The 16922-nt window shown below is 31.1% G+C and overlaps 2 protein-coding genes across 2 annotated transcripts; one reads left to right on the top strand and one right to left on the bottom strand.

Annotated features, from left to right (window-relative positions):
- Positions 1-245: 245 nt before the first annotated feature.
- Positions 246-2005, bottom strand: LOC125193990. Its single transcript, XM_048091974.1, has 3 exons — positions 1607-2005; positions 639-759; positions 246-570 (listed from the first exon to the last, which is right to left on the bottom strand). The coding sequence occupies exons 1-3, from the start codon at positions 1910-1912 to the stop codon at positions 284-286; spliced, it is 714 nt and encodes a 237-aa protein (XP_047947931.1). The 5' UTR covers positions 1913-2005; the 3' UTR covers positions 246-283.
- Positions 2006-14753: 12748 nt separating this feature from the next.
- Positions 14754-15376, top strand: LOC125194764 (pyridoxal 5'-phosphate synthase-like subunit PDX1.2). The gene is made up of 2 exons (XM_048092990.1): positions 14754-15123; positions 15360-15376. The coding sequence occupies exons 1-2, from the start codon at positions 14754-14756 to the stop codon at positions 15374-15376; spliced, it is 387 nt and encodes a 128-aa protein (XP_047948947.1).
- The last annotated feature ends 1546 nt before the right edge of the window (positions 15377-16922 follow it).

Here is a 16922-nt window from a genome sequence, read left to right as displayed (position 1 = left end):
GTCGGGTTAGGTGAGGATGACTGGTCTCATCTCACTCTTAGAAGGGGAGATCGGTTTAAAGTTTAAACTGGTTGAGTTTTTTTTTTTGACGTGTCACTGAATATATATACTCCTACCATTTATATGTTTCTGTTTTTTTTTATTGATTTTGAGGCTGACGAAGTTTAAGTTAAATATTCTTTCTTAGGTATTTGTATATTTTTCTGGATTTCATTATTTGCTCGATGCGCTCGAAACAAAATTAATTACATTGTTTAAATTCTTAACTTTATAACCAAGAAATTTATGCCACGAAATATTTCCAATTCAGCCATGTTATTACAATATCATGGATAACATTTTCAAGTATTTCGTTCTCAATCTCCATTGAAATCTCCCATTTTTGTTGCTCCAAAACAGCATTGTCTCCTTTTTCTATCAATTCTTGCCGCTCTATTTGGTCCAATGCCATCTTGTTTATAATGTATTTGTTGCATGGCTCTGGTTCTCTTGATTTTCTCATAACATAAAGTTGTGGTTGCTCCAATTTGCATTGTGCTGTTGAGCTTAAAGTATTGATGCTGCCTTGCTCTGTTGAAAGATTGAGCCATTAGTTCTTGATTATAAATTTGAGATTTTTGTAAAGAATGACATCTTACTGTAATAAATTGGTGAATCTTGATCTGGATCTATTTCTCCCAAGACGGAGATTGGACTCAGTTGCTGCTTGCTGTCTTCTTCCTCAGCCCTCGATTTGGAATTTGTGTCTGCATCTTCAACCTGTGTTGGAGCTTCATTATTAACCATATACTTTTGCCACATTCGAAAACAGTTGCTAGTAGTGCATTTCTTATCATGACATTGCAAAAGGACAAGTTACGAAGATGAAAAAATGAGAAGTCCAAATAGAATAAAGTACTATCCAGGTGAACTGGTAGAGAATAAAATAAGAAAGAGAAAGAAGCATGAAGTAGGAGCAATAAAATTTATGAAAAAAAAAATCCATAAAGATATTCAAATATCGAGGTACAAATGGGGTATAAGTATAACATTAGTTCCAAAAACAAACATTAATAAAAGTCAACAAAATCACTAAAGCAAGCAAAATATTGGATGTATATAAGAAAAGTAGAAGGAAATGGGTAGCACAGACAATGACTTTATTCACCAACTCATCCTAGGTTTTTATATGAGAAAACATTGAACGAATACAAGAAAATAGAAGTAATGGTTAGCATATGGAGTATTATGACTTTATTCGCTAATTCATGTTACCGCGAGATGTATCTATAATCAGAAATAATAAGAGACAAAATTCATGAAAATAAATAATAATTAAACATTAGTAGACCTTCATAGGTCAAAAAAGAATTGAGTCACTAAGGAGAAAGTCCGATGACTACATTCATAGGTCAAATTAAAAAAAAGTTCTCCACTCATCAAGATTAATAAAGTTGCTACTCCATATAATGTAAATACAAATTTACAAATGGAATTTCACAATATGTTTTGATGAATAATAGTGTGCTTGAATTTCAAATAACTCATCAATATTGATATTGCCGACCTTCACACCTTATAGTATTATTAACACAATGATTTATGCATAATATAAGATTGCTTGTACCTCTCTATCGAAGAAGCAATTCCCGCATTTAACGAACCGTCTAATAGCTGACTCAGAGCAATGTGAGCCACCGCCATCGGATTCCAAGCAAGAGGCGCTCTCCGGCTTCGCGCTAAGGAAATTTCTCAGGCCCCCATTGGCATTAGCCACGGCGAGGCGGCTGAATGCGGCCCGAACAAAGTATGAGCAGTTTGGCGCCACATATTTAGCAGAATTGTGAAAGGTAAGGCCTCTTTCGACAAGGTAAACTTCTAAGGCAAATGGCTCTTGCTGCTCTTGGAGAAAATCTGCAAGCAATTTAGGCATGGTCAAAGGAAAATGCTACTAGTATTATTTAATTTGTGTACAATTTGAGAGAAATGGAACCATTTTTGAAGAACAAATAAAGAGATAAGAAGATGGTTGTTGTTGGTTGATGAATACAAGGAGGATGGAGTTAGATAGTGATGCCAAGATTCAAATTTGGAGGGATGGGCCTTGACAAGTTACATTTTTTGGATATTCATTAAATGTGACAAACATATGTCAATTTGTGTATAAGACTTACTATAGAATTCCAAATCTGTCTGCTGTGGTAGGGGACTCATTCATCTCAAAATTTCAACAGACCAAGATTTCTTTTTTAATGTGCATCTTTAGTAATTGGTATTATGTAAGTAATTATCAAGCTAGCTAGGTATAGCTATAATATAGTAGTATATGAGATAAATGAACAGTGAAACTGCAAAAATCAGCTCAACTATAGGTTTCACCTAACAATGTTCACAATAAGAAGTAATTAAACGCATGTAACATACGGCATTAATTTCATATAGCTCCAAATCCCAATTCTGCATGTTGTGGGTAGGGCCGTAGGGGACTCATCTCTTGATATGTACATAAAATTACAATGATTGAATTATATCTGAATTGTATTGTTTACTATGGAAAAAATTATGAAATGTCCATTGACTTTGCACTTGAGGTATTTTTATACTTTATCTGTCCCATAAAAATAGACCAATGAGTTTGATGTGCAGTACTGCAGTTAGTAATATATGAGAAATAGAAAGAAAAAATGATTAGAATATTATTAGTGTAAATAAAGACCCATCTTATTAGAGATAATTTTTTCTAAAATAGAAGTTGTTACTTTTATAGGACAGTCCGAAATGATAAAAAATGATCTATTTTTTATGAGTTAAAGAAAGTATTTTTTTTGGACTAAAATACCTCGCGACTCCAACAAATGAAGTATAGTACTTAAGTAGTACTAGTACTTATACACAAAATATCATAACACGTAATCATAGTACAAAATGATTTTATCTAGCTACTTAATTTTTGTTTGAGAGAACTTTCTCTCAAAAATAAGGTTTTCTATCTCTTAAATCTTTGAAACTTAAAAAATTCCAGTGCTTCTAGAAAAAAATTTATTGCATATGTCCTTTTCCGTCTTCCTATTTTTGGCATATATTAAGTATTTTCTTATTATTGTAGAATGGAGATTACAATAAACTTGATTTATTATAAAGAAATTAAGTTAATTTATTGTATCATTATGGGAATTATTTAAATATTGTATTTACTCAAAATTTAAATTACATTCCTTCGATATAATTTGATAGTGCATAATTTTTTTGGAGCTATTTTTCAAAAACAAATAAAATCTAAGTCATACTTCAATTGATTTGAAAGTTGTACTATTATATAGAAACACAAGATATAATGAGATTTGATATAAACACCGTGCATCAGGCTGTGTGTTATTTGCAGCATAGATTTTAAATTTGGAAAATCAATCATACATAAAGATAAATGTTGAAATTGAAATAGTAAAAGTTATTCTACATAACAAGTTCAGCATCATAATCTCCATACAACATATCAAAAATATTATCCAGTTGAGTTATTATAAGTAACAAAATACACAGGACTAGAATTTTCATATAGTAGAATTTTCTTGTCCAAATGCCTTAATTTGCTTATAAATAATGAACTTGTAACATAACACGCGTTATTCACAATGGGAAAGAAAAAGTTAAAAAGATGAACTCCACCAACCATTTGTCTTTTATTTTTTTAATTAATTATGTTTGGTCACAACTTTAAATTTTCATTGATTTGATGGGACTGCATATCCATTTCCCATTGATGCCAAAATCTTTTTTTTTCTTGTAGTCCTATTTAAAAATTTAACACATCTGATATGCATAGTGACATGCAACGATTTTTCCACACCATGACAATACACTCTAGGTACTAAAAAAGTGTAAAAGTTGATTTTGAAATGATAATACAAACTTTAGATCTTTGAATAAAGCAAATTGGATATCCTAGATATAAAAAATATATACATATATGCATGCATGAATATGATTTTCAATCATATCCAATTATCTTCTTTTGACCCCTGTAACTTAGATGAACGTTTTGTTGCAATTATGATTTCTAAACTTATATTTCAATTTGATGGATAAGTTGGTGGAGCATTAGTTGATTTACGAAGGAATTATTACTATTTCTTGTTTTTAGTTAGAGGGAAGTATATAAACAATCCTTATATTTTTCCACACCATTGAAATGAATATATAGTCTACATAGGTAATACTGCTTGAGGTCTTTTGCAATTTCTTTTGCCTTATTTGATTTTATACGTCATTTTTTTCTTCGTTGTTTTGTTTCTTTCCTCGTTTACACGCATCTTTTTCTCCCCTTTCAAGTCGCTCATCCCCTATTAATTTATTTATTTACCGTAGTTAGTTAAATAAATAAAGTATAACAAATAAATTTTTACTGAGACAGTACTATTATAATTTAAATTAGTTTCATTAGGATGCAGAGTGAATCATTAACCCGAATGCAAACAAAATTTACCTATGATTTTGATCAATTTTCCAACACAAGACCTGCAATATATATTCACTTGTATACCAAAAATTAGATTACTTCTTCCAACACGTAAGAATTTTTTTTTCAAGTACTTATCTAAAACTCCTTTATTTTCATTTTCATGCACGTCCATTCAAGATTAATACTATATAGAATAGTGATTCTCATGAAAAGCTGATTAAGATATGTGGATAATATTCAAGTAGCACTATGTTGATTTTTATTCGTGTTTCAAGATTTTGTGTAGAATCTTCACAAGTTTAGGTTTTACTAGCCTTTGTTTGAGGTGACAAATGCATAATTGTTTGGTAAAGTTTTGGCCATTTTTCGGACTTTTATAGTTTTCGTGGAAACTTTATTTTGACTGACGACGTGTCAAAATATTGGCTTTAAGACTAATTCATATACACATGTTCTACTATATGAGCTTATATAATTAATAAAATTGTGATTTTGGGAAATAAAATGATGCAAAGGTGTGGTTACAATTCTAATCATTTAACATATGTAAAACAGCCAAAATCATCACTCTCAACGCCACAAACTCATTTATGTTCTTCCAAATCCTCCAGCAAATCATACCAAAGACAGACAATAACCCAACACATTTCACCATCAATATTTCAATAACATAAGATGACATGCTCTTTACTAACCACCAATCTAGAAGTATACATAGAAACTGTATAATTTACCTTAGACATGTATTTTAAATCAACTTTTATATGACACACGCTCGCATATATTATACATATATATATGCATAGGATTTCAGTGAGGTTTCTCTTAGGACCGTTGCTGCATATTAATTTGATATTGTCCGCTTTGGGTCAAGTCTGCTCGCACCACGCACATAATTGTTTTCAAGTTACTTCCAAAATTGGAAGGTCTCAAACTAATTAGAGTTGGACAACACTTATATATAGCTTCCAATTAATTGGAATTGGACAACAATACTTATATATAGTTTCCAACTTCCCTCACTCATCTTGTTTGTAATCCAACGAAGTTTCAACGGGAAAGAAGATTAATTCGACTCAGTTATATACTAGGCTGTTAAATTTATTCTTGTAACTCCAATACGATTTATCTCTTTTTAGAACTTTTTGTTTTGTTTTGTGTTGCAAGTACTTGTGTGATCTCACGCTATAGCAAGCATATTATTTATAACACTAATATCATTAACATGTGTTAACTGAAAATTTACCAAACATTGCACATATATGTTTTTACATTTCAATTTGCTATAAACATTTTTTGGTTAGACCAAGAGTATTCGTCGGTAGATACAATTACTATTCTCCGTTCGATTTGAAGGCATTGCGAAAGGTGAGACAACTGATTGAAGGATTTAAAGTTGCTTCATACCCGAACACAAAAAATGTTAGAAATTTCATAAAGTGTATCTAAAGTTATTGCTTTTGAAACTTCTACCCATATTCTAGTGCAATCAGTGGCGGATCCAGAAATTTCATATTGGGGTGCGATAAATAATTATATTGACTTGAACATATAAAATTAAATCGATCTTTTTTCTTTTATTATGTTAATTTTTCGATTAAGTCACATTAAATTAAAATAATTATTTAGGGTTATTACTTGAAAAATTTTCACTATTAAATTATGGATTCTTAGATATTTATATACCAAAGAATTTATATTAGTTTATAGAAAGTTCAAAATTAAAAATAAAATGCCTCATATTTTCTATATAATCTAAAATATGAGTATAATAGTAATCATAAATACTACTAACAAAGATTATATTCAACCATATAGCTTTACTATGTATGAAGTAAAGTAGAAAACAAATAATATATATTTAATCAAATATTGTTAGAAATTATATGAAATAAATGAGCAAACATTATCAGTAAAGGAGAGAAATGGCCAAAAACATGCTTTGGAGGAATCGATCTGGGTCTATGCTGTGGAAGGGTAATACATTTGCCACTAGGCTACTTCCATATTTTGGGGTACAATGGTACCCCCTTGTTCTTAATTAAATCCGCCAGTGAGTGCAATAGACATGGAGTAATTTTTATGGACATTTCAGAAAAGAACTTTTATTGATACAATATAGTACTCCAACCCCAGATAGATGTCACACTTAAGTGATGATACCAGAATTTAAGAGAAGTTGTTTTGTGTGTTAAGTGGATAGAGAATATACATTTTATATATTAATACATGATAAAAAAACGTTTTCCAACAAATATAAAATGTAACATTGCTTTGGTGGAATAAATTGAAAAGGAAAGTGTGACTAATGGAGTTGTAGTGAACTCCACAATATTATAAACGACAAACCAATATTTCAGATATAATTTCAGGAAGATCTCTACATTTTTTTAATGAATCCCATTTATAAATATACGAACCCTATCACTTCGGTAAAACATATTGATCTATATAGGCATGTAGATATCATTTGGGGTAAAATTAAGGGCAATTAAACAAAACAAAACAAAACAAAACTGAAACAGTAACACTAACAAAAAGGATATGGAAAAGGACGCAAGTCACGCAACAGACACAGTTGAGAGTTTATAAAATTCAAAATTTTTAAAAATCATAATAATAGTAATGTTGATTGTTGAAGGTATACGAAGACAGAGATTATCATAATATTTTAAAGTAACTTTATCTGAAGTCACGTAGTATTAATCATATGCTGGAGTTCAAAGAATGACACGATTTATTCGATTTGATAGATTAAACATGATTGCATAATATGAATATTGTTTGATTAAGTGAATTTGTCCCAATATTTAATTTTATAATAGTGTTACATGGAATTAGTCAAGACTTATAGTCTAATTAATCTTCCTCGTATAACAATTTTAATCTCGCACAATTTAATCTCAGTTAATCTCATATCTAAATTAGTTTTAAGTAACCAAACACCCCTCATGTCATCTTGTTCAAAACGCTGCCCTTAGAGAAAAAACAAAATTCTAGTACTTAATTAGAGAGTTAAAGAAGATATTCTATGAAACATGTATGTATAAATTAATAATAATTTACTTTAATTTATACTACTATCAATTAATAATTAATCAAATTAATATGCTTAATTATTGTTTTCGGACATATCCGCAAAGATTCGAAGTGTTCCTTCGATTTGTCTGCGTTGAATTAAACTTTTAATTCTTACGTCAAGTTGTTAATTGGATTCTCCTCAATAATGACACAACTTATGATTATATACAATAGATTAGAAAGCAAAACAAATAATTCTAAAGTCGTCCCATGTGGTCGACAATCTCACATCCTGGCCTCAAACTAATCACTTAACCTAACTATAATCAAGAATCCTATGAAAATGGCAAAAAAAAGACTCGATTTTTACATGATCATGCTGCAAAAAGTGGTTAATCAAAATAATGAAAACCACATATAAATATAATGCATGCATGATTAAGAGAAGATTTTATCAAAGAAGAAAAAAAAAGAAGAGGAAAACAATTAAGGATTAGTTTGAGCCGTAATGTGTTGTTGTTTAACGTTAATCACGGTTGTAATTATTGTAGCGGCATGGTTGTTGCTAAGATTTCGTGTAAACCGGCGAGTCTGTGCTGAAGATAAATCGATTCGGATAATAGCCGGTTCGAGTCTCGTTGGACCCAGTGGCATTGCTGAGTGAGCGTGGATAGCCGGTTTTCAAGTTCCCGGTTAGTAAGTTTTAGCCGGTTCGCCTCGGTTGCGAGGTCCTCTTGGTGCTTCTTCTTCCGCCAGCGCGACCGCCGGGCCGATTCCCGGTTCGAGATCATCCGCCTACGCCTGCGCTCCTCGGAGGAGTAAACCGACCGGTTCGTCTCCGAGCTGGAGGTTGGACCGGTCTTAGGTTTGGAGTTGAGTAGGGATAAGAGTTGGTGAATTTCGGAAGGAGAAATGGTTTCTTCGAGAACCGGGAGTTGGTAAAGAACCGGGTTTTCAGTAGCCATCATGGTTTTCGATATAAATATTTTTTTTGAAAACCGGAGAGAGGAAAGAAGGGGAAAAGGGAAGAAGTGAGGAGAAGGGAAGGGGTATTTATGGAGGGATGGAGGGTGACAAATTGGCCTACAAAATTTTGAACTTTCAAAAAGAAGATGATTTTCACAATAGGAAAAAAGTAGAATAATTAAAGTTGAAATCTTTATGAAAAGGGGTTAGGAAAGGAGACGAAGATATGAGTTATAACTTATAAGGTGATTAATAAAATATTTTTGAAAAGAGGTAAAAGATTGATTACCTTGTTGAGGGAATAATACAATGATATGCGAAAGAGTGGAGTTGTTGGTAACCTCATACACTAATAAAATATTGCTAATTACATCAATTAAAAAAAAACTAGAGAATATACATGTTGGTTTTGTTTTGGTTATGTCCTGCTTGATTTAGTTGTTCTTCGTCCTTGTTCTTGCACATCTTTATTTTTTACTAGATCTAGATGTTACTTTTCTCATCGATTTCTAGCTAGACGAGTGAACCTTTTAGTTTTATAAATAGAAATGGGAGTAGTTATCTTTTCATAGTTACCTAAGTGTATTGAGCCGTATATTAAGAAGGAAAACACTCTTATTATTGCTAATTACTCTGATAGTGTGTTCAGCTAATTATATTTCAAGAAATTTCTATATTTTATTTATTTTTTTCTCACTCTTGCTCTTTCTGATAATATGCTCGGACCACCGAAACTTTTATCCATATGGGAATAGGGTCTTGAAAACTATAATAGTGTTAAAATAGTGAACGATGAAAATTTTGGATTGTTTGACATAATTTTTACATAAAATTTTAAAATAAGAATTATTGAAGTATATTTTCTTTGAAACATGCATAATACTGCTTGTTTGAAGTTCCTAAATAGTAATAAATAAGTGTAATGACTTTATAGAACCTTTAACATTATAAGCTACTATTATAATGCCGACACAAGTTTACCACAGTGAAAATACTATTGAAAATAGTATACTCTATTTAGTAGTGGAGTATATATATGTTACATGCACACGTATATTAATATTACTTAGGCATGCATGTGTGTATTGGTAGGGGTTGGAGGGTCAGAGTCGGCTTTATTCAGGTGGGGGCTGTGTGTTTGTGAGAATTAGCTTAATCACTAAGATTCATTTCACAAATCAGATTAACAAAATATGCAACCACTCTCTTTCTTTTTTCTAATTCAGAGAGGATAAAAAGCCATGTGGAATACTACTATTGCCATTGCCTTTTGTATTTGTGTTTTAACAAAATGTACACTTTTTCCTCCAACTTTTAAGGGTTTATTCATCTTAAAACTGTCTATTAATTATATTTGGACTGAAAATCAAAATTTCAGGTATTTTATGAGTATATATTTTAATATACACATAAATTATGCTTTGAGAGACTTCAATGCATACCAAGGGATTGTTTAGGAGCGTGTAAAATCGAAAAATATTTAAGTGTAGAACATAGATTAAAAAAAAAAAAAGTGGTGTGTTTAGAAACCTATATATAAATAGAATATAAAAGCAAAATACTGATGAGAACGACAAAGGCACGTTGATAATAAAACAAAAGTTAAAGTAACGAGGTATTTAGTTTCACATGTAAGTTAGGGCTTTTTTCCAACATATATGTATATCTGTTACTTATTACTTAATTATTATCAATAGCAGTCTAATATGATTATATACTTCAAAATGGAAGACCTCTAGCTAATTACAATATTCTTAGATACTCTTTAAGAAACGAAAGACTCAAAGACCTATAGCTAATTACTCACATATTTTTTATATAGATGATCCAAATTCTAGATCTATCAAGTTGAGAGAGTATATCACTAATTGATATGTATTTCAGCGTCAATAAATTTATTTTAAATAGATGATTCGGTCCTAATTTTGCACTCCTATAAGATGATCGAATTCTAAACAACTAAAATCAATCTTTATAGACAAGAGAGGACAATGCTATATATATATATATATGTTTTTATCATGTAGTATACTAAATATCCGTAAAATATGATGACTAAATTAATTAAGAATTGCTGCCTCCGTCTCTTTTGAAATATCTCATTTTTAGGCACGAAATAGCTATTAATTCATTTACTTATTTAATTCGTTAATTCCTAATTACTTTATGGGGGCAATTTTAGGGTGCCACCGCCCCTTAAAATAACACCATACCACCATTCCTAGCCAATCATTTGTACACGTGGACGAATAATAAGCTGCCACGTGGCAAAAAAAAATCTGGAAAAAGACGGTAAGCAATATGCTGGTCTTTAACCAACCAATATTTCTTGTTCAGCAATATCCGACACACTATACAACAATCTATAGATTGTTGTGTAGTGTTTGTAATATTGTTGTGTAGCGTTTATAATATTGTTGTATAAGCGGTGTCACGTTGTCATTTTAAGAGGGGTTGACATTTTAACACAAACCTTACTTTACGTGCTCAATTTAATTTAAATGTTCCAATTTGTGTTATACGTATGGCGATTCCAACTTTCAAACTATTGATTTCCACACTTTTTTCCTTATTCATGCACTCGATCGGTTGGTAATTCATCGGTGTTATAATATGGAATAATCATTAATTCCATAACATTATATAATAAGTAATCACCTTTAATATATACAAGATACTTAATATATATATATACTTAAGAATGAATGTTCTTTCTCACGAAGATAGTCTTTCATCAAGCACATGCCAACAAAAAATGGTTAAGAGTGTAACTATATTTGTAAACTATCATACATAAAAATGCAAATTTATTTTTCAAATTTCATGTCATTAGTATACATATTATTAAGTCTCAAATGCCCCAATAAATTCTTCAACTAACCAAAAATCTATGCTTTTGGACGCATTATTAGCCTAGATCCCAATTTCTTGTTTTTTCCTCAGTTAAATGTGCATGTTAATGTCTATCTTTTTGTGCCACACATTCAAAGAGCATATTCCTCATCTGATTTCTATTTATTATATTCAATAGATCGGCAGTTGGGTTCTGTTGGTTTATTGACGCTAACTTAATTTATATATTACAGATATAAGTATATATTTGAATTAATGAAGACAGAGTGGGAGTAACATGCATGCATTAATTCGATCTTTTCACATAGTCTAGGAATGGCATTTTTATTTTCATTTTAAAGAAAAGTTATGCTGTGTGCAATGTACTAATTAAAGAGATAATTCCAAACCCTAGAAGTATTATATATAAACGAATAAACATAAAATTTTTCTCACCTAATGGCATTCGAAGCGTTCACTATTTGTTAATCTTTTTTTCATAGAATTTATATGTTTAATATATATATATATATATATATATATATATATATATATAGGGGTGCGTTAAAATGACAACACTCTTAAAATGACACTGTGACACCACACTAACCTGCAATATTATATATGCTAGACTGCAATAGTATAAACGCTAGACTGCAATCTATAGATTGCAGTCTAGCGTATTGGATATTGCAGTCGGGAAAAATTGCAATCTAATGTATTGGATATTGCAGTCCGCGAAAATTTACCCTTGAGCAATTTTTATGATTGCCACATGGCAGCTTATTATTCGTCCACATGTACAAATGATTGGCTAGGAATGGTGGTATGGTGTTACTTTAAGAGGTGTTGTCATTTTAACACAATCCTATATATATATATATATATATATATATAGGGGCGCATTATGGTCAATAAGTGAAATTCTGTTAAAAATCAAAACAAATCTCAGCCCTTGGATCCTGAGATTGGATGGATGTGATAAGTTACATTATTAGTCCAAAATGCTACATTATCATTATTAGACTAAAATGCTACATTATTGTACTAAAATAGTACATTATTAGCTAAGTTACATTATTTGACTAGTAATCTACATTACTAGATGACACGTGGCAATAATCTAACGGTTACATTACAAGATCCAATGACTGAGATTTGTTTTAATTTTTGACAGAATTTCACTTATTGATCTGAACACGTCCCTATATATATATATATATATATATATATATATATATATATATATAGGGTCTTGTTAGGTTGAGATTATTTAGCTAAATTGAGAAATGAGATGCAATATGGGCCACTAATCCACAAGATTAACAAAATGTCAACAAATACCACATTATGTCAACAAGGGGGTATAATTGTCTTTTCATTAAATTGTGTTTGAAATCATTTTCTAAAATCCTCTCTAAAACTCTATCTTCAACATTCAAATCTTCAAATCTTCAACATTCAAATATTCAAATCTTCAAATCTTCAACATTCATATCTTCAAATCTTCAAATCTTCAACATTCAAATGTTCAAATCTTCGAATCTTCAAATCTCTTCAACATTCAAATCTTCAAATCTTCAAGTCTTCAACATTCAAATCTTCAAATCTTCAAATCTTGAACATTCAAATCTTCAAATCTTCGACATTCAAATCTTCGAATCTTCAAATCTTCAACATTCAAATCTTTAAATCTTCAAATCTTCGAATCTTCAACATTCAAATCTTCAACATTCAAATCTTCAAATCTTCAAATCTTCAACATTCAATAAAATAACACTTATAATTCACATATCAATACCGAAAATATCGAATGTCAACAACTCGTATTAAAATGTCAACAACTAACAAATAACACTTACAATTCACATATCAATACCGAGAATATCGAATGTCAACAACTTTTATTAAAATGTCAACAACTAAAAAATAACACTTACAATTCACATATCAATACCGAGAATATCAAATGTCAACAACTCGTATTAAAATGTCAACAACTAACAAATAACACTTACTATTCACATATCAATACCGAGAATATCTAATGTCAACAACTCGTATTAAAATGTCAACAACTAATAAATTACACTTATTATTCACATATCAATACCGAGAATATCGAATGTCAACAACTCGTATTAAAATGTCAACAACTAACAAATAACACATATAATTCACATATCAATAGCGAGAATATCGAATGTCAACAACAAACATTATTTATGTCAACTACAATGTCAACAACAAACTTTATTTATGTCAACTACGATGTCAACAACAACTTTATTTATGTCAACTATTATGTCAACAACAAATATTTTCATGTCAACGACGTATATTATTTATGTCAACAACAATGTTTTACTTATAATTCATGTCAACAACAATGTTTTACATATAATTTATGTCAACAACATTTTTCATAAAATACAATCTAAACTCAACCCTTCTCACCATCACCCACAGCTCCATCTCATCCACAACTCCCACACCTTTCACAATATGACTCTCCACATCTTTCTCCACCACCAATCACACTATTTCTATTCAATTTTTACAGTAAACAAACACTTCATTTATTGCTCAACATATGAACACAACAATCACTTATTATCTCTTTGCATCATCAACAATCATATACCACAAAAGTAGATTCTCTTTGCATATGTCAACAACTAAAAAATAACACTTATAATTCACATATCAATACCGTGAATATCGAATATCAACAACTCGTATTAAAAAGTCAACAACTAACAAAATAACACTTATAATTCATATATCAATAGCGAGAATATCGAATGTCAACAACTCGTATTAAAATGTCAACAACTAACAAATAACACTTATAATTCACATATCAATAGCCAGAATATCGAATGTCAACATCTCGTATTAAAATGTCAACAACTAACAAATAACACTTATAATTCACGTATCAACGACTTATATAATTAATGTCAACAACGTTTTACATATAATTCATGTCAACAACAAACATTTTTATGTCAACAACATCTATAATTCATGTCAACAACAAACATTTTCATGTCAAATACTTATATAATCAACCATCAGCTATGTTCAAACCTATTTTCCCCAGCAAACTACTGCTCTTTTTCAGTTCTCATTATCCTAAAACAATCACAAAGTCCTAAACATTGAAATTCATCAATTAAGCAGCAGAGATCAATGTTGAGGGGATTAAATGGCAAAATAACATAAGAGAAATTCATCAATTGAGCTGTGAGATCATACTAAACTTTGAAATTCATCCAAAATGCAAAACAACAAAAGCCTAATTAACAGAGCAATCGCCTCCAAATTTACCGATTAGATGCAATAAGCAATCAAATCAAATCAAAATCTTCGTATTCCAATTGAATTTCCAGTAGATTTTACAACATATCCAACAATCACAATCACAAAATAACTGCTTACATGATAATCGAGCGATTAAATCGATCAATCACCAACTCGTCGAAGGCGTTTCATGATCGTGATCGCACTTATAATTCACAACTGCGGCGTCGTCTCCGATCCTACTCCGACGCGCCGCGGGATCTCATGCATGGCGGATCCCTCGCTGATCAAGGAGATCAAGCAGGCGCTGTCAATTCCTGTAATGGCGAAGGCGCGCGTCGGCCATTTCGTGGAGGTGCAGATTCTGGAGCAGATTGGGGTCGATTACATCGACGAGAGCGAGGAATTGAGGATCGCCGACGAGAATCACTTCATGAACAAGCACAATTTCGGAGTGAAGTTTGTGTGCGGCTGCCGCGATTTGGGGGAGGTGCTGCGGCGGGTAAGAGAGGGCTCCGCCATGATCCGGACGCAGGGGGAAATCAAGGGGTTTGGGGAATGTGAGCTGGCGAGATTGGCAAATTATAATGATATTACCATTCTGCCCTTTCATAATAAATTAATCTAAAAATATTATTTGTGTGGCAAAATCTGGACCACTCATTTAATAAAAATGAGTGGCTGATATTGCATCTCATTTCTCAATTACCCTAAAAAATCTCAATTGATCATGAACCTATATATATATGCGTAATTTGTATTTGTGCATGTATGAACTTGTTAGAACCATTTTTAGATCTTGACTATGTATGATCTTTAATTGTATTAAAGCTGGGGCTGGCAAAACATACCGAAATACCGAAATATCGCACTTACCATACCGAAAAAATACCGAAAATACCGAATTTTTGGCATACCGCACTTTTCGGTACGGTATGATACCTTACCGGTAGATTAAGGTATGGTAAAGGTATAGATTTTGCATATGCCGCGGTTTACCGCATCATACCGCAATTATAGTATGTACTGCAAAATTACGGTATATACCGTAATTTTGCTGTATATACCGTTAATAAATATTTTTTTTAATATAATTATTATCGATAAAATTATAATATTTATATTTTTAAAACTAAAGAAAGATTAGAGGCATAATTCGTAAAGCAGTAGTAGCCATCATTAATTCATTATTCTGCCCTAATTCTAAATCTCAATTCTTCAATATTTTATAAATCAAACAGGTATGATTTGCGGTATGCCGCGGTATACCGCAACACGGTACGGCATACCGAAATATTGGTAAGGTAAAGGTTTTCAAATTTTGACATACCGAATTTTCGGTATACCGCAATGCGGTATATCGAAAAATTCGGTAAGGTATAGGTATGACATTTAGTCATACCGCAATTTGCGGTACGATATGTGGTATGGCATTCTCGGTGCGGTATACCGTACCGTGCCAACCCTAATTAAAGCACTCTATAGTATATAGATAAAAATAAAAGCTCTATCTGCACATTAGTTTTGAAAACGGTACAAATTAGCAAGAAGTATAGGTAAGGTTTGGTTTGCCCATTATGAAATTCAAGCCAATAATATTATGTTCATCAAACAAAGAGATAAATATAGTATAATTATAATAAAATATATATTTTTCAAAATAATAACAATAATATACTCCTTTCGTCCCATAATAAAGTCATCTTTGCAACTATTTTGGTTCATCACACATTAAAAGCCTCCTTTTACTTTTTACAATAAATAGAAGTAGGTTCCATATTACACCAACTTATTTTACTCACATTGTATTGCAAAACTATATAAAAGTGAAACCTATATTTCACTAACTTTTTTCACCATTTATCTCTACATTTCTTAGAACGTATGCTAAATCAACTATGAACTCCTATACTGGGACAGATGGATTATCATACATAAAATATAAGGTTAAAAGTATATACTTACTACGTAGTTGTGAATTATAATAATGTCAGCATGGAAGTCCTCGTGGACGAATGCAACTTAGTTATAGAACGTTTCCCTTTTAACTAGTACTCCCTCCGTCCCAAGATTAACAAGACATATTTTTCTTGCACTCGTTTTAGGAAAATAATATAAAATAGTTAAAGTAGAAAAAAAATAAAGTAAGAAAGAGAATAATGTAGATAAAACTATTCTTTATATTATTATCTCTCTTACTTTACTCTCTCTACATTCTAACTATTTTATATATTATTTTTCCAAAACAAGTGTGAAAGCGTCTCGCTTATCTTGGGGCGGAGGTTCCAATTATCATACTCCTTCCATCCACGAAAATAGACCAATTTTGCCATATTGGATGTCCAAGAAAAATAGTCGC

This window comes from Salvia hispanica, chromosome 6, assembly GCF_023119035.1.
Source record: "Salvia hispanica cultivar TCC Black 2014 chromosome 6, UniMelb_Shisp_WGS_1.0, whole genome shotgun sequence".
NCBI classification, from domain to species: Eukaryota; Viridiplantae; Streptophyta; class Magnoliopsida; order Lamiales; family Lamiaceae; genus Salvia; species Salvia hispanica.
The sequence above is the reverse complement of the archived record's forward strand: the minus strand, read 5'-3'. Positions and strand labels throughout refer to the sequence as shown.

Excerpts from the sequence above, each read along its gene's own strand:
- LOC125193990 (XM_048091974.1), bottom strand. The coding sequence starts at position 1,912 with ATGCCTAAATTGCTTGCAGATTTTCTCCAAGAGCAGCAAGAGCCATTT. Across the intron at positions 760-1,606 it reads ATTGCTTCTTCGATAGAGAG|GTTGAAGATGCAGACACAAA; the intron begins GTACAAGCAATC and ends GCTCCAACACAG. Across the intron at positions 571-638 it reads AGATTCACCAATTTATTACA|AGCAAGGCAGCATCAATACT; the intron begins GTAAGATGTCAT and ends ATCTTTCAACAG.
- LOC125194764 (XM_048092990.1), top strand. The coding sequence starts at position 14,754 with ATGATCGTGATCGCACTTATAATTCACAACTGCGGCGTCGTCTCCGAT.